Source organism: Anopheles ziemanni, chromosome 2, assembly GCF_943734765.1.
Source record: "Anopheles ziemanni chromosome 2, idAnoZiCoDA_A2_x.2, whole genome shotgun sequence".
NCBI lineage: Eukaryota > Metazoa > Arthropoda > Insecta > Diptera > Culicidae > Anopheles > Anopheles ziemanni.
This window is the reverse complement of record NC_080705.1, coordinates 87,218,868-87,241,398: the sequence shown is the minus strand read 5'-3', so window position 1 is coordinate 87,241,398 and position 22,531 is coordinate 87,218,868. Positions and strand designations below refer to the sequence as shown.

General features: G+C 43.4%; 1 protein-coding gene across 1 annotated transcript; it reads left to right on the top strand.

Moving 5' to 3' along the window:
* Nucleotides 1-1,075: 1,075 nt before the first annotated feature.
* On the top strand, nucleotides 1,076-21,670 carry LOC131281454 (2-oxoglutarate dehydrogenase complex component E1-like). The gene is made up of 10 exons (XM_058310785.1): nucleotides 1,076-1,124; nucleotides 9,002-9,230; nucleotides 9,305-9,445; nucleotides 9,522-9,725; nucleotides 12,190-12,292; nucleotides 14,039-14,529; nucleotides 14,604-16,219; nucleotides 16,292-16,436; nucleotides 16,516-16,670; nucleotides 20,533-21,670. The coding sequence occupies exons 2-10, from the start codon at nucleotides 9,141-9,143 to the stop codon at nucleotides 20,630-20,632; spliced, it is 3,045 nt and encodes a 1,014-aa protein (XP_058166768.1). The 5' UTR covers nucleotides 1,076-1,124; nucleotides 9,002-9,140; the 3' UTR covers nucleotides 20,633-21,670.
* The last annotated feature ends 861 nt before the right edge of the window (nucleotides 21,671-22,531 follow it).

Here is a 22,531-nt window from a genome sequence, read left to right as displayed (position 1 = left end):
AAGCATATGTTCATTAGCCGCGGGTCGCCTCAAACGGCCATTGGCGTAACAGCAAAGTGGCGATGCTCATCTGCCCGTGAGGAATCGGAACAGTTGGTAAAACGTTTCAATTAGGTATTTACAAATCACTAACTCGCCTCATCTTCGAACATTGTTTCAAACCATTCGATTGCACGATCGTGTGCATAGGAAAGAAAAACACACTTTCTTCATACCAAAAATAGTCATATGTCGGCATGTTAGGGGGAAACAAGTTTCCAACATCTTCTCAGATTGGTGAATCGATTTCGTTAGTATGGAAATGGTCTCTCCAGCGGCAGTTGACAAGACTGAGTATGTCGTACGGGTTTTTCATATCCATAGGGAAGATATGAATGGAATCGAAGATATTTATGGAAAAGGAACGCGGAATATAAGGAAATCTCTTGAGGGCATGACGAGCTTTATCGTTATAAGTTACTAGCTAATCTTTCGGAAACCGTTTCCAAAAACCAGTTTTTTCTCACGACCGATGATATAGTAAGATTCAAAATTATTCCACTGCCACTAACCTATTTCAAATTAAATGTCCCCTTCGTTTGACACATCCTTCTAATTTAACGGTGAATGGATATGAAATTTGTAGTTAAGTTAAGCTCAATTGTTCTCAGAAAGACGGTAATTTCAGTTTATAATTGTGAAAATCGATTCAAGGACTAAAAAGTTATCAACGGCTATTTCAACCATTATTTCAAATTGAGACATTTTGGTCGTAGAGGCTTTATTCAATGAACCTTGGTCAAAAGGTAAATATTTTGCGCCACGGCACATGACAGCTCCGTTGACAGTCTACTAGTGGTGGGTATTAAAGTTCCGGAAGGAAAAAACAAATTTGTACCCATTGACTCCATTTCAGCAAACTATCGACATGTTTTGGCACATAGAATTGCTAAAAGTTCCTTTTTCTGTCAAAAGTGCATCGAAAAAACACGTTTGACAGCCGATCATGCCAAAAAATGAGGGATGGTACGTTATAGTGTGTTCGTGGGGTAACCCTCTAACGATCTGTCATCACTAATCGCCCGACGCGTTTGTCAAACAGTCGCAGACGCATTTTCGTGCTTTTCGCTGTGAGGTATAAAAAGGTTCCTTTTTCGGTTTTTTAGTTTCTAATTTCCATCTCGAATTAGCAAAGTATTGTTCATTACGGCTGGATTCCCCGTGCGTGGTGTGTGCGAATGTACGTTTTCAAGAAATTACAGTTCTGGGCGCGGGTAAATAGGAGCACATTATGTAATGGAAAAGATAGACGGCAAAGGATTGGCTGCAGAAAAACCATGTGTCCTTGGCCGCGCCGAACTATCCCGTGTGCAAAGGTGTTGCAAAATGTGCTCTAAATGTGATACCAGCAGTCAATAAAAGCGGAAGTGCATCTTTTTTCCTATACTGTGAATCCCAGGTGGGCGTAAAAGTGTGGTGCAATCAATTGCATTTCACCGGCTGACGAAACACAGTTGGGAGTCGTGGCAGCGCAACGCATTGAAGATAGGAAAAAGCATACCGTCTGTGGTAGGAAAGGAAAGGGTGCCACCTTTCACTGCCTCATGCGGGAGAAGAGGCTGGACTAGAAGAGTGGAAAACCAGATAGTATTGTCCTGTTGTAAGATTGTGCTCGTCTAGCAAATATTTGCTGCATCAACAATGTACAGCAAATGGCCGGATACGGTCCACATACTTGTCATTGGAAAAACACACCCAATGTTTTTGCAACGTGGTTGATTGCAGTTATTATATAAAAAATAATATTACATTATGTTTCAGATAGATTTCCGCGGCGAAGACTCGAAATAATGTACTAAGGGTACCGCTTTACTCTACGGTCTAACAGCAAACTATCGGATTTTCGATCGCCCCGTTCGTCATTTAATGAGGTCAAAAGTCAGGCAATATCTCCGGGCGCCTAGACGAGCCTCCACACGTTAAAAGATGCTTGACTTCTGCTTGGCGGATGAGAGACGGGAAAGGAAAATAACGAAACCAGCTGATAAGTCGAAAATGATGGAAGAGGGGGAGCACCGAGCCCACAGGGCTCAGTTGTTTAATGAATGCCCTTCATCTCCTATCACAACATAACTGGTGCAGACAAGACACCGGACTCTGTTCTGCCTGTCCGGTCGTAACCGGTTCAAGTAGTATAATCGTAATTGTAATGACACCCCCTTTGCAAGTGTCGTTGGCACGAGAGGGTGTTAATTTTGTAAGGATTGTCGATCTTCACGGAAGACCGATAGGGCACTAGTGAAAAAAAGACACATAACAAAAAGACGATAATTGCAATCCGTGGTCGTGTCGTGTGACGAGCTGACTTCAGTGGCAAGTGTCACACGAAGCCCATTATCACCTTCCGTGGCGGACGGAACACTGGTTCATCAGGCGCGGAAAAGCCGACGGGCGAATATGACCGGAGAAATACGCAGTTACAAAGCACCTTATGGAGCAGAATGCGAGATTGTGATGTTATGTTTGATAGTGGTAAGCAGCTCGAGCCACCGTTTTGTTTGTGGCCGCATTTGTTGCGCCATTTGGTTCCGTGGTTTGTGACAGCGCAGGTGATAAGAGGATTGCACGTAACGTCCATCTTCTTCTAAGTGTCTGGTTGTGTACGCCACTTGCAGGCAGCGTTCCTTTATGGCCAACGAGCCCGGACAAGGTACATCATCATCCATGCACTGGAATTGGTAATTGTCCTTCAAGTGGCGGTTCCGCCCGTGACACACTTTCTCACGAGAACCTTTTATTGTACATTGAGCATTTTTTCTCCCCCCAAACGCCTACTTGGAGTCGAATGGTTATGGTGCCCTATAAGCAATGCAAACAAGTACTGACCTATTGGATTTGATTTGTACCGATGGTTCTAGCTGGTTTGGACATGCTACTTTTCATCATAATTCTTTCGCATGTTCCAGCATGATAGGTTTCGTTTTTGGAAATAAAAGAAACCCAAACATCATACGTATTCAAAAGGGTCAACATTGCATGCCGTAGCAGTGAAAATTATCAGCTGAACTGAGACGGCACGTGGTACAAATTGCAACAGTATCACCACCACCCGCATTAGTAGCAAGGCAATCTATTATTAGTATGTTATATAGTAGGGTTTAGTGGGGCATTACGCATCCAATTTAAGAAATTGCGGGGTTTTTGTGTGATATTATATGAAGGTAATGTTCCCAGGGTATTTGTATAGTAGTGTTATGGATCACTTTCAGTAAAATAACGTTTTAACAGCTATAGTTGATAGTAAAAAGTTGGCTGTAAGATTGTCCAAAGGAGAACAAAAAAACTTACTCGAAGATTTCAATTCAATCGTGCATGTTGGACGTTTTGTTCAACGTAGAGCTATAACATCTATTGGCGATTTCGCATATAACATCTGAAAAATCACACTACCTCATAGTGGGTATTACCCTTAGGTTCCCTATCTCAATATTCACTTAGTTACGATCCCTTTTCGCGATCATACGCCCTTGGCATACGGTTGTCATGTTTCGCAATTCCTACGGGAATTTACATTTTGGAACACGCCGCCGTCTACAATGGAGAGAATCGACTAGAAAAGTCAATGTAACGGAAACGGTTTTCCAAAACGAAGACTCATTTTATTGTTTTATGAGGTTTAGTATTTTTTTCTAACGGCCCGGCCATCGATTGCATGGCGTCACGGTGGAGGTGTGTTCAGACTGCGGTTTCCACCCCTTAGGTTCGGTGGCCTCCCGGCTCTCTATCTAGCTGGCCGGGCGCGGGAAGCAATCCCCCTCATCCGACACGCGCTTTCCTGCATTCGATGTGTTGGTTTGATCGTGACTCTTGGCCGGTTTGCCCGGCTATCTGTCTGTCCGTCTCGTGGTCAAGCGACCGCGATTCAACAGTCGCTCGCGAGCAGTCGTTGCGCGAACATTCTGAAAGTTCGCGACCAGTAGAAAATCAGCCTCGTGTCGGTATTGCTGGCAGGCGAGGTACGTTCGGTTTTGTGTAAGCACTTTTGCCGTTAAATTTGGGTTAGTGCGGTAACAAGTGTCTATCAGGTGAACATTTTCTACTTGGAAACATCCCTGATACAATATCATGTTCCAGAAGCTGCTGCATAGTTTTACGAATTTCTTCAATAGAGAATTTCGTCCGCAACATTACGGGAACGAACTCCCCAACGAATGAATCCATGCTGCGTTCGAATGTTTTGTTATGAAAGTGGTCCAGGTTGAATGAACACACGTGGCAAGAGATCTATTTGGTCGTTTACGGCTAGATTTTCACGTGTTACATAACGGTGATTTTTGCTTACGCCATATGGCCAGACGTGGTTCGTCGCTCCGGTGGTAACGGAGATCTAGTCGCGATCAGTGCCTCTATAATTGTGCCATTTTCATCGAAAGTAATAGAATGATCATTTTGCTGCGATCGTGAAGTAACGGCTATGAACATATTTTTTCCCCCTTTTCAAGGGCTGATTAACGGTCAAACCAGTGTGATCTTGACCTCTTAGGTAATGAGCAAAATTTTCACCGGTGAAGATGTAACGAAAGCGAAAACTCTCGTGATGAGTTTCCACGAAGGGAGGAAGATCACGAACATCCGTTCCGAGTGTTCGGCATTTTCTCTCTCTCTGGTCCATTTGGTGTTGTTTTTGTTGGTTGGTCGTTTAAATAATCAAAAATAGAATTGGTAAATGAGCCAGGGAGGTGTACAATGGTCGGTGGTTTTTTGTGTGTGGTTGAGAGGAAAATTTCAATCATTTCTAAGTCCATCTGGCTCCCTGCACGGACGATTTACAGTGTATTCAGTGTGGCGCAGGGATATGCAAGACTGTTGTTATTGTTTTGGTGTGAGTGATCGTGTTGTTTATTATTATTTTTTATTTTTTTGCACAAAGTTATGCAAAACCTCCTGTTCCATCCCGTTCGAAGATTCCCCCCATTCCGTGGGGAAGGGTGGAGTTAGATGGGAAAAGGCCTAAAGCTAGTCGATGTGCGTCAGCTTCGTCATTCATTTTATCTCTGACGTGTGTTTACCATCACCTGCACCTTGTTGCCACAGATGTCTTCCGTTCTTAAAATCCTGTTGTCGAGCGATGGAGAAAAGCATCAACCATCTGATTAAAGATAAACTTTGCAAACCCTCCCCTTTTAACGACTGTTTATTATCACTGCTTTGAAGGTATCAGCGATGATAAGATGGATGAAAAACCTGAAACCCACCGACATCGGTGCGTTATCAAACACAGGGTGTGCTTATTTTCGATTTATTTTGGCAAACCTTTAAATATCAACGATGGTTGAAGGTATAAGATCCTAGTAGGCAGTTTCTACTGCCCATTAGGATTGTCTTAACAACCCAGCCTACTTGTTGCCAACCGCTTGTTGTCCGATCGAGAGAATGATCTGTTTCATTTTCTACGCCTTGGCTATTTGCCAAACTTTAAAAGATCGGGCTAGCATCGTCACCACCCCAAACAACGAAGGTCGGTCCTCTCACGTGCAAATGGTGAAGAATTCATGTTCGGGCCTGGTTTGCCGCAAGTAAAAAAAAAACCCCTTCATGTTTAGTGTTCGCCAAAAGTTTATGAGGACAAGGCCAAACGCGAACCAAAACCTGATTTGGACGCAAATCGAAATGGGAGAGGAAATTAGTTGGTTGCGGTGGTAAACGGAAGGAAGAAAGATCGATTCATTGCCAAATACCTGGTCGACCAAAACCAATTTTTTTTTGCATTGGTGTTTGCTTCACAAAAACCGGTTAGATGAAAGACCGGCTCCTCGAAAAATTCGCCAATGAGTCAATGAACAGAATAACGATACGATTCCGCGTGGAAATTACGTGCTGCTGGGTTTATTGCTGTGTTTTTCCACCTCCTTTTGAGCTACCCGTTTAGGAAGACAACAAGCAAAAAACCTGATCAAAGAAGACTAAAATCCAACCCGAACCGGTTTACATGTCTTGCTGATGTGCTTTCTTCAAAACTTTTCGCGTAGTTGGCAGAAAACGAACCAAAAACATGATAACGCGCCAGCAGCCATCCCCTATCATTTATGCTGATCCCACATTCAAAGTGAGTGGCTCAAACACAAGCACGCTGGCGAGAAGTGGTGAATCACGTGCTTCGCTGATTAGCGAATGCGCGCCTCCGCAATGCGCGCGCGCGCAGATCCGGTGACGCATTTGCGAACACCACATTAACACTCACACACAGGTACAGCAATGAGACGTTCCAACAACGGGTGCGTCATCTGACCGGCGCCGTGGCCAGGTATGATGTCATGGCCCCTTAAACAACGAGAGCGATAAACTTGATAGTGACGCGACGGTTGGGATTTTTCTATCCTCAAGATTTTCATTCTTAACTATCATCGATCTGTAAAATAATGTTTTGGGAAATTCCTCGAATAATCGGTTATTTTGTTTTTCGCTGATCAAAAAACCATTATCTAAGATAGACAAGATAAATTATCCGCGCTCTAATCTACAATCAAGCTCTTTCAAATAAGACGCAATAACGACCACTACCGGATGTCCCCGGATGCGTCCTCAAGGAAAGATTGTTCAGCGCGAAAAGATGATAATTATCTGCATGTGGCAAGGCTGGTCACATTCTCTTGGAACTCAGAAAACGTTTAGAGTATAACTTGGGATCGTGACATTTTCATTTAGGTTCGCACGTGATGTTTATTCATCATAAACTCGATTTTACATATTCGTTAGCCAACCACACAGTTTATGTCCACGGAAAATTAGTCCTATATGTTCGGAATTGTCTTTGGAAAATCGTGTGCAGTGTGCCTATACCAAAGTTATATTATAGTTTTGAACGATAAAACCATCTATCATTCTTTTAATTGTAGAACAATGCAAGCAAGCTTTTAGACCGGTTGAAGTTGTCTAGGAAAATTGATGAACATCCGGCACACGTTTGCCCAACAACTGCTTTATGGCGTGTCGAAATCGTCAGACATAATTCATCAGAAATGAAAAATCGATAACAGTATCAGGATGTCGGCAGGCAAACGAAACCGCGTGATGCAATGTCAAGGTCGAGCGCGATAGTCTAACGGACCCGCCGCGCAGGTCGATGTTCTGACGAACCCCTGTCCTCTACGGGTTAGGCAAATTTTACTGCGACACACGCGATAAAACACCATCCTCGATACGGCGAATTGGGGTGAGGTGTGTACATACAGGGAAAACGGGAGCCAGTTGCTGACCAGCGTCCCGGTTCCACCGTCACGTTTTCTGCCAACGACGATGGATAGATGGGATTTTATTTATAGCTATGCTTCTTCGCGAATGTGTTCAAGTGTCGTGATTGCACCGCCACATAACGGACCGACGGGAAAAAATATTCGAGGGAGTGTCCTTGCCCGAGACTACTGCATAATTTTCGTACCATACGCGGTGCTGTTTAAATTCTAGCACCAAAATTCGTTAAACGAGCACATCTGGCGTGTGATCGAAACGATGCAACAAATTGTTTCGTGCGTTAATCAACGACTTTACCAAGGTTGTTTGTTAACGAAGGAACACTCCTTCGAATCGGCAAGACCACAAAGTCTTGATTTATTCAAACTTTTAATTATGTACTTCATTGACAACAACTGTTTACAAATTCCATCGGAATGGTTTTAAAGCTATAAAAAGTTAAGATTCCAATCATGTATCCACTATCTTATCAAGCATGCAGTTTAATTGTTTAAGCACGCAACGAAAAAAAGTTAGATTTCTCCGAATGTCTCCGCTGCAATGGATCAAAATACGAGTTTGTTGGTTTATTGATGCTCGTAAAATCTGCCTCCCTCTTTAAGTTACTCGTAAACCTAGCTACATTAGCCTGCCCGTATGAACGGTTTCTCACGTTTGGGTCGTATTGTGACGAACACATTTGTTTTTAAATTTTGTTTCGTTTCTGAACCTTTTTTTGTTATTAATTAATTGTACGCTGATTTAATAAAAAGCCTTTTAAACGTTTATACTGCAAAAACGTTTGTTTGGAAAGTACGGTTGAAATCATTCTTTACAAATTGCGTTAACCGAAACAAATTCAGTTTCAAACACAAACCGATAGTCAGCGTTGCTGGGGAAAGTTAAAACGTGCATGATAAGAGTATATTAGCGTAAAAAGGGGGTTGTTGTAGTTGAGTTTCGAGAAATTTCTAGTCAAAATATGACTTAACAAAAACACATGAAAATACCTTAAAGAACAAAAAAATTATCGAGAATAGCATGCAAAATATGATTTTTCATCTTTTCGCTACGCTTTATAACATGTTTTCTACTAGCGTCTCTCATAAACGATCACTAACCACTAACCGTTGCCGATGCCGTCTTGGCTGAGTTCAACACGATCCTTGAATATAAATAGCCGCAATGAGTTTTGTTCCCCACGAGCAAACTAACTCGTAACGCAGAGCAACAATCGTCCATTTTGTGAACTGTTATGTAAAACGAGTATGCAGAAATAGGACCAAATTTTTAAACACAAAAATATTGAACAAATGAGTAGAGATCGCTTCCAATGCCTTTGTGTTGCTACATTGATGTCTTCGAAATGGGATCAATGGGATTCAAAGTTCAAGCGATGCGTATTGGATCAATGACGGGTTTTGTCAACAGTTTACCGTTCAAATGGTTCGTATTTAGTAATCAACCCACCATCAGTTAGGAGAATTAACATGCGCAGTGCTAGCATCAGTAGTGGCACAATATTTCGTCAGTTTCGGTAAAGCTAGGGAGAAAAGAGATGTTGATAAGAGTACGATGATGACGGTGGGAAGAAATTGTTACATTTGATAAGGAAGTAAACGTCACCGCAAGGAACTGTATCACAACTCTCACCACCACGTACGCGGGATAAGCAGTCCGACGATTCACAGTAGGCTGTACTTAAAAACGCAATCCAAAAGCTGTTGTCTAATCTTTAACGCCTGCGCTCCCGTTGTCTAAAATCGTTTGTCTCGTTCCTTTCGCACGGTAGAATCTGATCCAAAAACTCGTCGTCCACCGACGTCAGCCTATATTCTGCGCAACGGGTCCCTCCGAATCCGTCGTTTGAACCTTTTTGGACCATCTCATACGCAGTCTAAGTAACAAGGACACCAACAACAAGCACCAAAATGCATCGCGCAAGAACAGCTCTCCACTTAGTGAACCCGAAGGGTCAGCAGAACTTTGGTTCCTTTTTGCTGAAGAAGCCAGCTTCGAAGGTATGATGCCTGGGATTGATTTTAGGTGTGCGGAAGTAATCTAAAGCGTTTTCTTTCCCATTTTCCCGCTCCAGCTGACCACGGAACTGATGGCTGCCTCTTCGGTGAAGCTGTACAACTCTACCGCAGCCGAGCCATTCCTTAATGGCTCTTCGTCGAACTACATTGACGATATGTACAATTCCTGGCTGCGGGATCCAGCTTCCGTGCATGCGGTAAGAAATCGTCCAACCTTTCAATTTGTTCTCATCTTGTTGTTTATTGACACTCCTGTGTGCGCTTCCATTTTAGTCCTGGGATGCGTACTTCCGAAACAACTCGTACGCAGCGCCTCCGAGCCTTGCCCCCGTGCCGAAGAATCATGTTCCCGCAGCACAGTACCTGGGCAGCTCGCTGCCGGCCGTGGCTGGCGCTGGCGCCGCCGTCGGTGGCCGTATCGACGACAAGCTAATCGATGATCATCTTGCCGTGCAAGCTATCATTCGTAGCTACCAGGTAACGTTCTTCTTACGGTGTGTCCCGCCGTAGCCCGAATCATTCGCTCACCGTCCTTTCCTGTCTCTCAACTATTCGTAATCGCGGCCCCTCTCGTCCTTTAGCCACTCAGTCTTTTATCGATCGTCCGCCGTATTAAATTTGTCCCCTCGTTTGTCCTTTTTGATCTTGTCCGCGGCGCCTTAAACGTTTGATTATGTACAACGATTCGTTGTGCTAGAGTTTAAATGTCCTATTCCTTATCCGTTGAGTTACCAGTAGCCCAATGCTCCCAAACCCGTGTGTTCGTCCTTCCTCCCTTTATTGGAGAAGAAATGTAACAGTTAACGACCGCTCTTGTTTTAAAATTAGTTTCCTGGTTTTAGCTTACTTTTTTCTGTGGCTTTTCTGAAGCGTAATCACTAATTGTTTGATATACTTTACATTTAGTATTTTGGTTTTTTTAAAAGCAGCAGTTTCCAACATAAATTGTTATTCTGTAATTTTTACTAGTTAACTTAGATCAGCGGTCGCATTTATATCTATTTGGTTTTTGTATTTTTGTTCATTCGATTCCCTACAATCGATCTTAAATGGTCCATAGCTCTGCATGATTGTGGTAAATGTTTTAATTATATTCTCCCACGATAAACACGGGCTTCTATATGGTTAGTCCTCTGTTAGCTATTTCGACGCGGTGTCCAATATTAAAATGGATTGTCCTTCAACGAGAATGTTCGTAGGTTATTGCGAGCTTGTTCTTTGGAACATAACAGATGTATTGCAAGTTGGCAAAGGGCAACAACAGTATCCTTAATCATTATGATATCTATTCCATCGTCGAGTCAAAATCCTTCCATCAGCCGTCCCTGCCTGTAGATTGGTTATAACAGTTTGCATCAAGTACTGGAAAACTTTCGCCTTTTGCTATCACTCAACAATTAATCGGAAAAAAACGAAAGGAAAACACTAAAATATCATCTATTTATATTTTTAATTCACTGATTCACAATCGATGGAACGTTAAAAATACCAACATAAACAATCATTAAACATTCATCCTGCAGTCCCGTGGGCACCTGGTGTCGGATATCGATCCGCTGGGCATTCTTAATGCCGAAATCCACCCGGAACGAGCGAATCTTCGAGCGAACGAAAAAGTTACCCGCACTTACATGAACTTTGGTAAATTGATACGCCTTACTACTACCTTTTTTTTCTACTCTGCTAATACTTACTATAGTATCTCTAACTTAACTTCGACCCTAATACTCTCAGGGCGCATATATAGTGGATAAGTTAGAATCAGCTCCCTGGATAGCTTTAATTTTATTATCTCGCCTGTGAATGAGATTCGGATGACTCAAAGAGGGCTTTAACTCTAAATTGGGCTTCGGTGAAGCCAACGTGGGAGTAATTCTCTGGTTATTAGGAATCTAATTTAAAAACAAAACAATGGCATTCTTTACGTAAGCTTAGGGGTATATAAACAAACTGTATATTCTTTTATTAGAGAACTTCGCTGTTCCGATTGACCAATCGACGGCCAACTAACATGGTGTGTGGTGTGATATGTTAAAGAGTATACTCACGATAGTAGGGACAACTTTTTTTGCATGCAAATATTGGCTTAATTTAATTGGAAATCTTATGGAGAGCATTTAACATAAAGCTGATGGAAAATAGATTCTGGCGTGCATAAAAGTTGGTCTGAAAAAGATCCCTCTCTTGTGTGGTACGTTTATGGTACGTCGTGTATGCAAAACCCGCTATAAATTACCCATGTTTTTTGTGCCGAGTGTGTTGTCCTCTTGTCCTGTGTTCTTGTGTAGATACTGTCCTGTGTGTACCCAACCAAACCTGCTTATGGCCGCTTTGCGTTTGTGTTGTGTCCCTCTCCCTGTGCGTTGTAAAACATTCTCTTTCCATTCGTCCGCCCATCTCCAACACCACCAAAATGAAGTTGCTGTTTTAAGTTTCAATCCATTGTCCACCATCCGACCACAAAACTAATGTTCCGTAATTTTAAACCGAAACTGATGTTCTGCCTTTCTTTCTCTCATCCATCCTTTTTTTTCTCTTCTCCGATTTTGGTGACGTTTTGTGGCACTAATTATTGAACTCGATCAATACAATGCAATCCGCCACGCCCGCAAACCTCGAAAATGTGCCCGTTAACTATCAACGCAAATGCCACACAAATTAACACTCGTTTTTAATTTAAAAAAATCTTTCTGCAACCACCTTATTAAACATGTTAATGTAAACTAAATTGTGTTCATCTGTGGCTGCTTTGATTGTGCATTGATTGGCACGGCACACTACATTCGCACACGAAATTTAAATCTCGGGCACTACGTCACGTATCCTTGCGATACCACCGAATGAATTCACGTGTGTGTGTGTGCGTGTTTGTGGGTATGGGTGTGGGGGTGTGTACGTGTGTGGGAAATGTGTTTCCGTGTTTGTAATTACAAATGTACAGATCAGAGGGCATAATGTGGCCCGCCTTGACCCGCTCGGCATCAATAGTGCAGACCTGGACGATAAAACTCCACCGGAGTTGCTGTACTCGTCCTACCGTTTCGGTGAGTATCGGGTCGGACGCGGGAAAGCGTTACTTAGTGTCGTAGTACAGTAAGCGAACTGATGCCACCACCACCACCACCCAACCAACCACCAACTTCCTACTACCTCCACCAACAACATCTCCCATCGATCGCGGGCCATCTTGCATTTCCTCCATGGTTTTCCTCTTCTGTTCTTGAAACTTCTGTAATTATCATTTTGGAACGTTCTTGCGACATGTTTGGTACTTGTAGAAGAATTCCTTCATGGTACGGACACCTCCTTTCGGAAATTAAGAATCGTTTGATTCGATTCCCATCGTAGCTCATGTTCATTGAAGCATGTTCGATGAATCGGTTCCTTCCCCTTCTTTGCAAAAGGAAACGCTTTCATTCTGCACGTCCTTAAATTCGCTCCAACCAACCAAACCAGTCCCTACCAACCGATATTTGCTTGATATACACAACTCCAACAAGTTTTTGCCGGCCAGATGTCTCAATTATGTTTTTTCTCTGATTTTTCTCTTTTCTTTCGATTCGTTGTACTCATTTCCATTCGTGTCCACATTTTTTCTCACATCTCTCCATCTCTTGAGAGTCTGTTTTTATTTTGCACACTCCATTTTTCCAACCAAACCAAAAAAAAAACAGTGCACCAATGGATTTTGGAGTGTATAAGCGATGAAGATCGTGTACTGCTGACGAAGATGAGTAAGAGAAAGCGATCATGGCGAACGGGGAAACGGGGAAACGGGGGAAAGTCCTTCTCGTCCCCGTTTTTTGATATTTTCTATCACGCTACAGCGCTTTTTCGTCGTTGTATAGAAACTATCCATTTCTTTACGTTCGTTTTTGTCAATCCTTTCAGTTACATGTTTGAGTTCTTTCTTTTTTCGTTGTCTATTTATGTATGCTTTCTTTCTCTTTCCTCCCATTTCTTTCTTACAATTTTCCCTATATCTACGAAGGTGCCAAACACATTGGTACTGGCTTTCCATCTGTATATTATTGCTATGTGCTTTCTTCGCTCCTAAACAATACACACTAACAACAAACAGCTACAGACGCCAACAAAGGACGTTGCCGAGCGTACTACTAGTGATTCGTTTTGTTTGGCGCCTTGCATTTTCTTGTATTACACTTCCTTCCATAATCCGATTCTTGCATTGCTTGGGAATGTAAAATAAGATTGCCACCTTTAATCCCTCGGAAATGATTGGTCATTAGCCAGAAGGCGTGGTGCACAAAATCTCTACACTATTACTTTAGCATAGTGATACCGTAGTGCATCGGAACATAGATCTGTATAATTTCTATAAATGCTATCCGAATTTCAATCCTATATTTTTACATTAATGCTTACATTTAAGACATTCCTTCTTGAGCCGTAGGTACAACTAATGATATGCATTTCAAGTAATGTTTCCCCATACGGCAACAAGTTGCTTCATATACTGTTCTGGTCTTTTTTTTTTCTAAACCTCTGTGCGAGCAAAACTTTATTTGCATCAATCATTGTAGATGAGTAGGAGACAAATTATGTTAGGAATGCTAAACTTTGCCAAACAATGCAACAAAATGAATTATAAATCGCTCTTTAAATTCTAAGGGAGGGATTGTTTTAATTAGACGTTGCGTTGTTTGGCATTTTAATGGTGCGTGGTATTATTAGGTGTTCCCGCAGAGAAAACTATTGCTCTCGTCATTCACTAATTTTTCGTTTGTCCCTTTATTGACTGCCCAAACCAACAACTACAACAACAACAGAGGAAGCCGACATGGAGCGCGTCTTCAAGCTGCCGAGCACGACGTTCATCGGTGGCAAGGAAAAGTTCCTGCCCCTGCGCGAAATCCTTGGCCGGTTGGAGAAGGCCTACTGCAGCAAAATCGGCGTCGAGTTCATGTTCATCAACTCGCTCGAGCAGTGCAACTGGATCCGTGAGCGTTTCGAGACGCCGAACATCATGAGCTACACGAACGAGGAGAAGCGACTCATCCTGGCCCGTCTGACCCGTGCCACCGGTTTCGAGGCGTTCCTGGCGAAGAAGTTCTCCTCCGAGAAGCGCTTCGGTCTGGAGGGTTGCGAAATCATGATTCCCGCCATGAAGGAGGTGATCGACGTGTCGACGCGGCTCGGAGTGGAATCGATCATCATGGGCATGCCGCATCGTGGTCGATTGAACGTCCTGGCCAACGTGTGCCGTAAGCCGCTGCATCAGATCTTTACCCAGTTTGCCGGATTGGAGGCTGCCGATGACGTAAGTACCGCGCACCACCGCAAACGTAATGCTTGAGGGTTCTAATCAGGTGGTTTTGAATCCGTTTCCGTCAGGGCTCCGGTGATGTAAAGTACCATCTGGGAACGTACATCGAGCGTCTGAACCGTGTGACGAACAAAAACATCCGCCTGGCCGTCGTGGCCAATCCGTCCCATCTGGAGGCGGTCGATCCGGTGGTCCAGGGTAAGACTCGCGCTGAGCAGTTCTACCGCGGTGACGGTGAGGGCAAGAAGGTGATGTCGATCCTGTTGCACGGTGATGCTGCCTTCTGCGGCCAGGGTGTGGTGTTCGAGACGATGCACTTGTCCGATCTGCCGGACTACACGACCCACGGTACGGTGCATATTGTGGTAAACAACCAGATCGGCTTCACTACCGATCCGCGTCATTCGCGCTCCTCGCCCTACTGCACGGATGTGGCACGCGTCGTCAACGCACCCATCTTCCACGTGAACGGCGACGATCCGGAGGCCGTGATGCACGTGTGCAAGGTTGCCGCCGAGTGGCGTGCGACCTTCCACAAGGACGTTATCATCGACATTGTGAGCTACCGGCGCAATGGACACAACGAAATTGACGAGCCCATGTTCACGCAGCCGCTGATGTACAAGAAGATCCGCGGCACCAAGCCCGCGCTCGATATCTACGCCAATCAGCTGATCACCGAGGGTGTTGTAACGGCCGAGGAGGTGAAGAGCGTCAAGGACAAGTACGAGAAGATCTGCGAGGAGGCGTTCGAGCAGGCGAAGACGGAAACGCACATCAAGTACAAGGACTGGATCGATTCGCCGTGGTCCGGATTCTTCGAGGGCAAGGACCCACTGAAGGTCGCCCCGACCGGTGTGATCGAGGAGACTCTCGTGCACATTGGTAATCGGTTCTCGTCGCCACCGCCAAACGCGGCAGAATTTGTCATCCACAAGGGTTTGCTGCGTGTGCTGGCGGCTCGTAAGGAGATGCTGGAAAACAAGACCATCGATTGGGCGCTTGCCGAAGCGATGGCGTTCGGTTCGCTGCTGAAGGAAGGTATTCACGTGCGTCTGTCCGGACAGGATGTCGAGCGTGGTACGTTCTCGCATCGACATCACGTGCTGCACCATCAGACGGTGGACAAGGCGACCTACCGGCCACTGTGCCACCTGTACCCCGACCAGGCTCCGTACACCGTGTGCAACAGCTCGCTGTCGGAGTTCGGTGTGCTCGGCTTCGAGCTCGGCTACTCGATGACCAACCCGAACGCGCTCGTCTGCTGGGAGGCCCAGTTCGGCGACTTCAACAACACCGCGCAGTGCATTATCGATCAGTTCGTGTCGTCCGGCCAGGCCAAATGGGTGCGCCAGAGTGGACTGGTAATGCTGCTGCCGCACGGTATGGAGGGTATGGGCCCGGAGCACTCGTCGGCCCGCGTTGAGCGGTTCCTGCAGATGTGCTCGGACGATCCCGACTACTTCCCGCCAGAGTCGGACGAGTTCGCTATCCGCCAGCTGCACGACATCAACTGGATCGTGGCCAACTGTTCGACCCCGGGTAACTACTTCCATCTGCTCCGTCGCCAGATCGCTCTGCCGTTCCGCAAGCCGTTGATCGTCCTCACGCCCAAGTCGCTGCTGCGTCATCCGGAATGCCGAAGCAACTTCAGTGAGATGACTGATGGTACCGAATTCCAGCGGTAAGTTTTCGTAGCGAAGGCGGATAAAGATTTTGATTTCTTTTACTATAATCTATTGTTTTCCCGTTTCAGTTTGATTCCCGATGCGCTGACCGCGGAAAATCCGAACCAGGTCAAGCGAGTTATCTTCTGCACGGGTCGTGTGTACTACGACCTGCTGAAGGCTCGCCGTGACCGCAAGTTGGATACCAGCATTGCAATCAGCCGCGTCGAACAGGCAAGGCGGCAATTTACAACTAGGTCACGTACCCCGGGACAGCTAGCGTTAATTTTCCAATCTCTTGTCTCCGCCGTAGATCTCACCCTTCCCGTACGATCTGGTGAAGGCCGAATGCGCCAAATACCCGAACGCGGAACTCGTGTGGGCCCAGGAAGAACACAAGAATCAGGGCTGCTGGACGTACGTGCAGCCGCGCTTTGATACCGCGATCAACTCGACGCGTGACTTCAGGTGAGCCGCGGAATGTAACCCCTTCTCCCCGTAGTGTGAACCAAAGAATGGTTCTGTTTTTGTGTTCGTTGTCCATCCATCCATCTCTCTCTCCATCCATCTATCCGATCATCCCTGATGAGCTCCCAATTCCTCTTGTACACAAACACAACTCACACAATTTTCCTACGGTTTGGATACGGACCTTGTTGATCCCTTTCACTATGGGACTCTACTGTAGAATACAACATATGGCAACATTTGGACTTTTAAAGTCATCCTTTCTCTCTGGTGAAGAAACCTCACAAATTTGTGCATATGGAGAAGCAATATTCGGTTTAGTAAAGTGTGGGAAAACATACATAATACACTTACAATTGGCATCCACTGACATTTAAACACGCACATTTCAAGTTTATAATAAACACACAGCACAATACAATCCTATTCCCCCCCAAACATGTACGACATTCCGGTACACAATTCATACAATATTTAAATGTTTTAGGCCCTCCTTACTCTCCATTAAAACGCAACTCAACTTCCCAAAAAATAAGTATAAAAGACATTGCGACATCCTTATGCTGCATCCCTCTAGTTGAAAATGCTGTGCCACTTTTTCCTTTCTCTCTCTCTTTTCTAATAATATACACTCACTATACTTTTTTTCCCACTAGAGAAGCGCACCCCATAAGTCTTCACCTTTACCTTCTTATGCACTTATGCCACCACACTTTACCTTTCTACTTTTGCTGTGCCGTAGTTCACTTTCATCCTTTTTCGCCCTTGAATCCCTTTTCTCTACTTTTTCCCCCCGTCTTTCTCTCTCTCTGTCACTTTGTCTTATCGCCTGTAGTAGTGTTTCGCATTTTGTAGATCGGTACGGTTTCGGTTTAATGCACAAAAACACACACGCCCACACACATTGGTTACAATTGGAATATAGGCGGACACATTTGGCTCATCAACATTTGTTCCGGCGGGTTGCGGAAGTGCACAAATTGTAGTACTAGGGGAATTTCGCAACAAACGAAATCCTTTCTGTTTCGGAAAAGATACACGGCTCAGTGAAAATTTACACCAAAATTAATGAATTCAGTGAAGAAGGTAGCTTGAAGGAAGGAAATTAAATTTTATTCTGCCACCACCCCCCACTCTTCCACCGGAACTGTGTCTCTGCTTCAATGACATTTTCTTTGTATCCTTCATCGTTTGATTCCCTCAGTTACACCTTATCGTTGTGTTGAGAGTATAATTTTAATTTGTTTAATCGTGTTTTTCTGTTGTTTGATTTTAATAACTGAGTGGACTACACATCGAGTGCATAAGTTGTTTATCCTCCTTTTTACCATCCTAGCTATGATTCCCCCCATAGTTAGTGGCCCGTTTCTGTTGGTTTTAGGTTGGTTTTTGTATGTTGTTTTACCTAGTTTGAATTGACACATAATGAGTTGGATTATGTTTTACTTTTCGGTACCTTTTGTGTTCGTCCTTAAATATTTAAATCTCGATATAGCATTTATGTGTTTTACCAGGAAATTGCAATATCGTTTGTTTCAGCAAAAGTAGGACCGTCGTCGTAGTCGGTAGGAGAAGATGATTATTTCTTTTTTGCTTTCAAGCTAAACTAGATCCACCGTAAAGTTCACCTTTTTAAGCATAACCTCCACTACTACTACTTTCCTTACCATTTCCATTCACGAACAACAACAAAAAAAACTCACGTTCCGGAAGTAATTCGCTTTAACGAAATGAAACGTTCCACAACAACAACCAATCGACCAACACGAGGCCCTCCCTCTCGTTCTCCATTTTGCAGCGTCGAGGGCGCAGACGGAACAAATGAAGGTTACAAAGATGTGTTTGAAGCATACAAACCCAAAAACCGGCCAACTGCCGCCGCCAGCATCGACGCCGTCGTTGGCAGCGATAACCGACAGCAGTCCGATGCGGCTTCAGGGCATTCCGATGGCAAACCCAATCCCGTTTCCGCCGCTTCCACGACCACTACCTCCCCGTCCACCGGGGCCAAGGTGCCCGGGGACGGTGGGTCGTGGTTTAGTCGTATCTTTGGGTTCAGCAGTAGTAGCAGCAGCAGCAGCAACAGCAGCAAACTTTCTTCCGCCAATGCTAGTACCGCAAACGCTGCTACACCCACACCCACAATGCAAAGTCACCTTCCCCCTTCATCTTCATCTCCGTCATCCACGCCCACCACCACCACCTCCACCACCACCCTCACTAACGTTAGTAGTAGCGAAAGTGCCAATATTCATAACAACAACCCTCATGCCCGTATTGACAGCGTGCAAGAAGAAAAGCTTGTGCAGCAGAAAACCGGCCAAGGATTCAATATCCCGCAGGGTACCTTTAACTCTCCGACGAGCGGTTCCGCGGCCAGCAAGGGTCGCAAAGTGCGAATCTCATCGCGACCACTTAGGTGAGGGGCCGATTGAAAACAAAACAATACACAAATTGCAACTCTCTCTCTCGTATTTATGCTCGTACTACTGCCCAACAACTTCATAGTAATTATGTATATTGGATGCAAAAGCAGAAGTCGCAGCCAGCAGCTACGTTCATTTCTTCGTGCTTGCTATTTGCAGTTTGCCACATTGTTATTCGTTGATGGTGCGCAGCAACACCATTAGGCTAACCATTTAAAGTATTTGTAATTTCATCCCTTGTTCATTCGATGCCACCATTTGATATCGTTGCTTTAATGCGAGCTCCACATAATATCTCTCACTCGATATAAGAAAGACGCATTTGAATATGTTTTTTTTGTATTATCATTACTTTTCGTAATTGTTACTTTTTTCTCGCTTCTACACTACAAACAGCAAGTGTAATGAAGTTCAAAATAGTTTTGCATTAAATTTGTATACTTTTTTCTTTACTTTACGATATCAAATGGCCAGATAAGGGATGTTTGTTTTTGCTTCTTGTATTTGCTCTTGCAATGCTGAATGCTGCGCACTGTTGTCGCCTTTTTTATGTTTTGCCGTACTCAATTAGATACGTTTTTCCTTTTTTTTTCTTTATTTTGGTAAAAATTTTCGTCATTCTGATTGAGATACTCATTGTTTTGTGCAATTCGATAAAAAAAGTGCATTTTTTTATTATTTGAAATTGGCTCCTTATTATTTCCTCATGTCAACTATTCTATGTTTATTTATATTTTAATCAAGTTCTTTTTCGTTCTTTATATTTTCGCATATTTATTTTTATTTAAACTTTATTAGTTTCTTTTTTGTATGGGTAATGCATAGGTTTGCTACTTGTTTCTTGTTTCATGACGTACAATTTGTTAGCTGTTGACTTTTCTAATCTTAAGTTGGTTTTACTTGGGTTCGGTTTAATATTAACTCACAGTTTGTGCATGCTTTTCATAAATTGTTCCATTACCTAGGCTTCCAGACCCATTAATCAATGTCGGATGCTCTCCTGTTTGAGCATGCTTCTCCGTTTTTTGCTTGCCTTTCTGCTAGATGTGTATTTAAGTAGAAAACCAAATTATCTCTACTCATTATGTTGTTGTATTGCCGTCAATGTACACTTCAACTTTACTCACTGTTAAGTTTTCCGTACAAACGTTTATGTAAAAAACAAGTCTTCCATCTTCCTCTCATAAACAGTTGTCCAAATTGAAATAATCCCTCACCAACCACCCCACTCTCCCTTCGTCATTTTTTGTGTTTTGTATGAACAATTAACAACCTATCGACGATTGAACAACGTGTTGTTGCTAATTTTTACCACTAGAGATGAATCGACATAATTTGTCGCGAGCAGCTTGTGTCTTAGCAATATGAAATATTTATTTTTATTTACCTTTCTTTCTCATCGACACGATTTTGACGACCCTACCCTCCAAACACAGCTACGTTGGACGTCCTTGCGGTGCCTCTACCGCCACCGGTTCCAAGGCTCAGCACCTGAAGGAACTGAAAAATCTCCTGGATGACGCCATGGCCTTGTAAATTGGTAACCGCATAGGTGCCACATGATACGACGACATTGGACGCTGCTAATGTCGTGGAAATCATTTTTTTTTTCTGTGGATATTACTACATAGCATACGCGGACGGCACCAAAACATGAAATCGACAATGGGACACGAGTTTGTGACGAGTTTTCCTACCAATCACGCGATGGAAATCAACATGATAACGACAGCGCGGCGCTAAACACACCATGTACACACACACACACAGGGACCTACGACTCGATTGGTTTTGTCGACCGGCTGGACAATTCTAAGATATTAGAAAGCAAGATCACATACAAACACAACATGCCCAAAAAAATCGGAGAAAGTAGGGCAAGCAAGAATTCGCTTGGTTATTTATGAAGTTTGTGCTAGTTTTAGTAGGTCTATTTAAATACAATAGATGAAGTGAGTGCAGGCAAGCCTAACAATAATAGTTACGGCGGTTAGCATCAAAAACGTAAAAGTAACAGTAAAGCAAAGAAACACAAAATGCTTCAAACAGCAGCACCAACATCACCGTGCGGGTATGATATCTACATCGTGCGTTGGAATTTGTTATGATTCTCGTTCACTTATCCGTTGCCGATTAAAAAAGCACTCATCATTAGCAGAGTGTCCGTGTCTCCTTTGCAAAAAGGGCACTAGGATCAACGTGGATAACGTGGCACACACAAGTACACACCCCCCGTGCGGGGGTGTGGGGATTTATGTATACTTTTATTTTAGTTAATTAAAATACAACAAAAAAAAAGGAAGCCAGACTCATGCAAACCAACCCAACTGGTGCGATCGTCATACACGCAAGGCTGAATGTTCTGAAATATTTATTTATGTATGTTTTTCGCTATAGTAAGAATTCATATTTTACTCCTTTAAAGCAGTAAAATTCCGCACCCGGGTGTGAGCCGCGTGGCAACGTAGTAGAGAAGGAGAAAAGTGTGGACCGTATTCTTTGTCGCGAGTGATCGTTAGCTGGAGGGTTCAACGGAAAAAAAGAATCTGTCGCCCAATAAACAGCACAGATGACATAAAATCTTATTTGTTTTTTTGTTTTATTTTTTCTCAACAGTTCTTTCATTTATTATTTTTATTTATTTATTTGTAATTAAACTGTTTTGCTTTTTTTTGTTAGATAACGGCTGTTTGCTCCACTTTAGGTCCTCTTCATGATTAGGAATATAACATGACACATATAGCTACGCATGCTTCGCAGTTGGAAAGAAAGCAGGCAATTCCTTTAAAAATATGGCCATTGGTCAGATATTTGTGGTAAAATCAATAGGCTCGGGCAATAGGAATGGCATTTGAAACAAACAAGCCTGTCGGCCACTTTTATCATGATTGAAACCGATGGGTGCTTTCATTTTATAGATGAAAAAAAGAACATTGAATCGTGTTTAAAAATAATAACCTCAAATTTGGCGACAGTTCCGACAAGATTACTTACACCCGCTCTTTCATGCCATAACAAATTTGAATACGTTGAAACATAGAGGTTCGTTTCGAACGCGAACAAATCACTAAATGATAGAAAACTACGTATGTACATGAATTGAAATTGTTAAACCACTATTAAATTTCGAGCGACAGACTTTTCCTGTACTACACTTTGAAAGCTACATGATTAAATAAACAGACTAACCAGCATGTGGCCAAGTGAGTGGACACAAATTATATATAAACATATTACCAGAGTTTTGCATCAAATCATATAACAACGCGGCTACTAAAGAAAACCACATGCACAAAGTGCTTTCAATGGTTGTAAATACACTTGTTGTTGAAGAAATATTGGCACATAAAAGTGGCTGAGAAACAGTGGCTAATCATATAAAAAAAAATGTAAGGACAAAAATCCGGAACAATGCGATAAACTGCTTGCTATCGA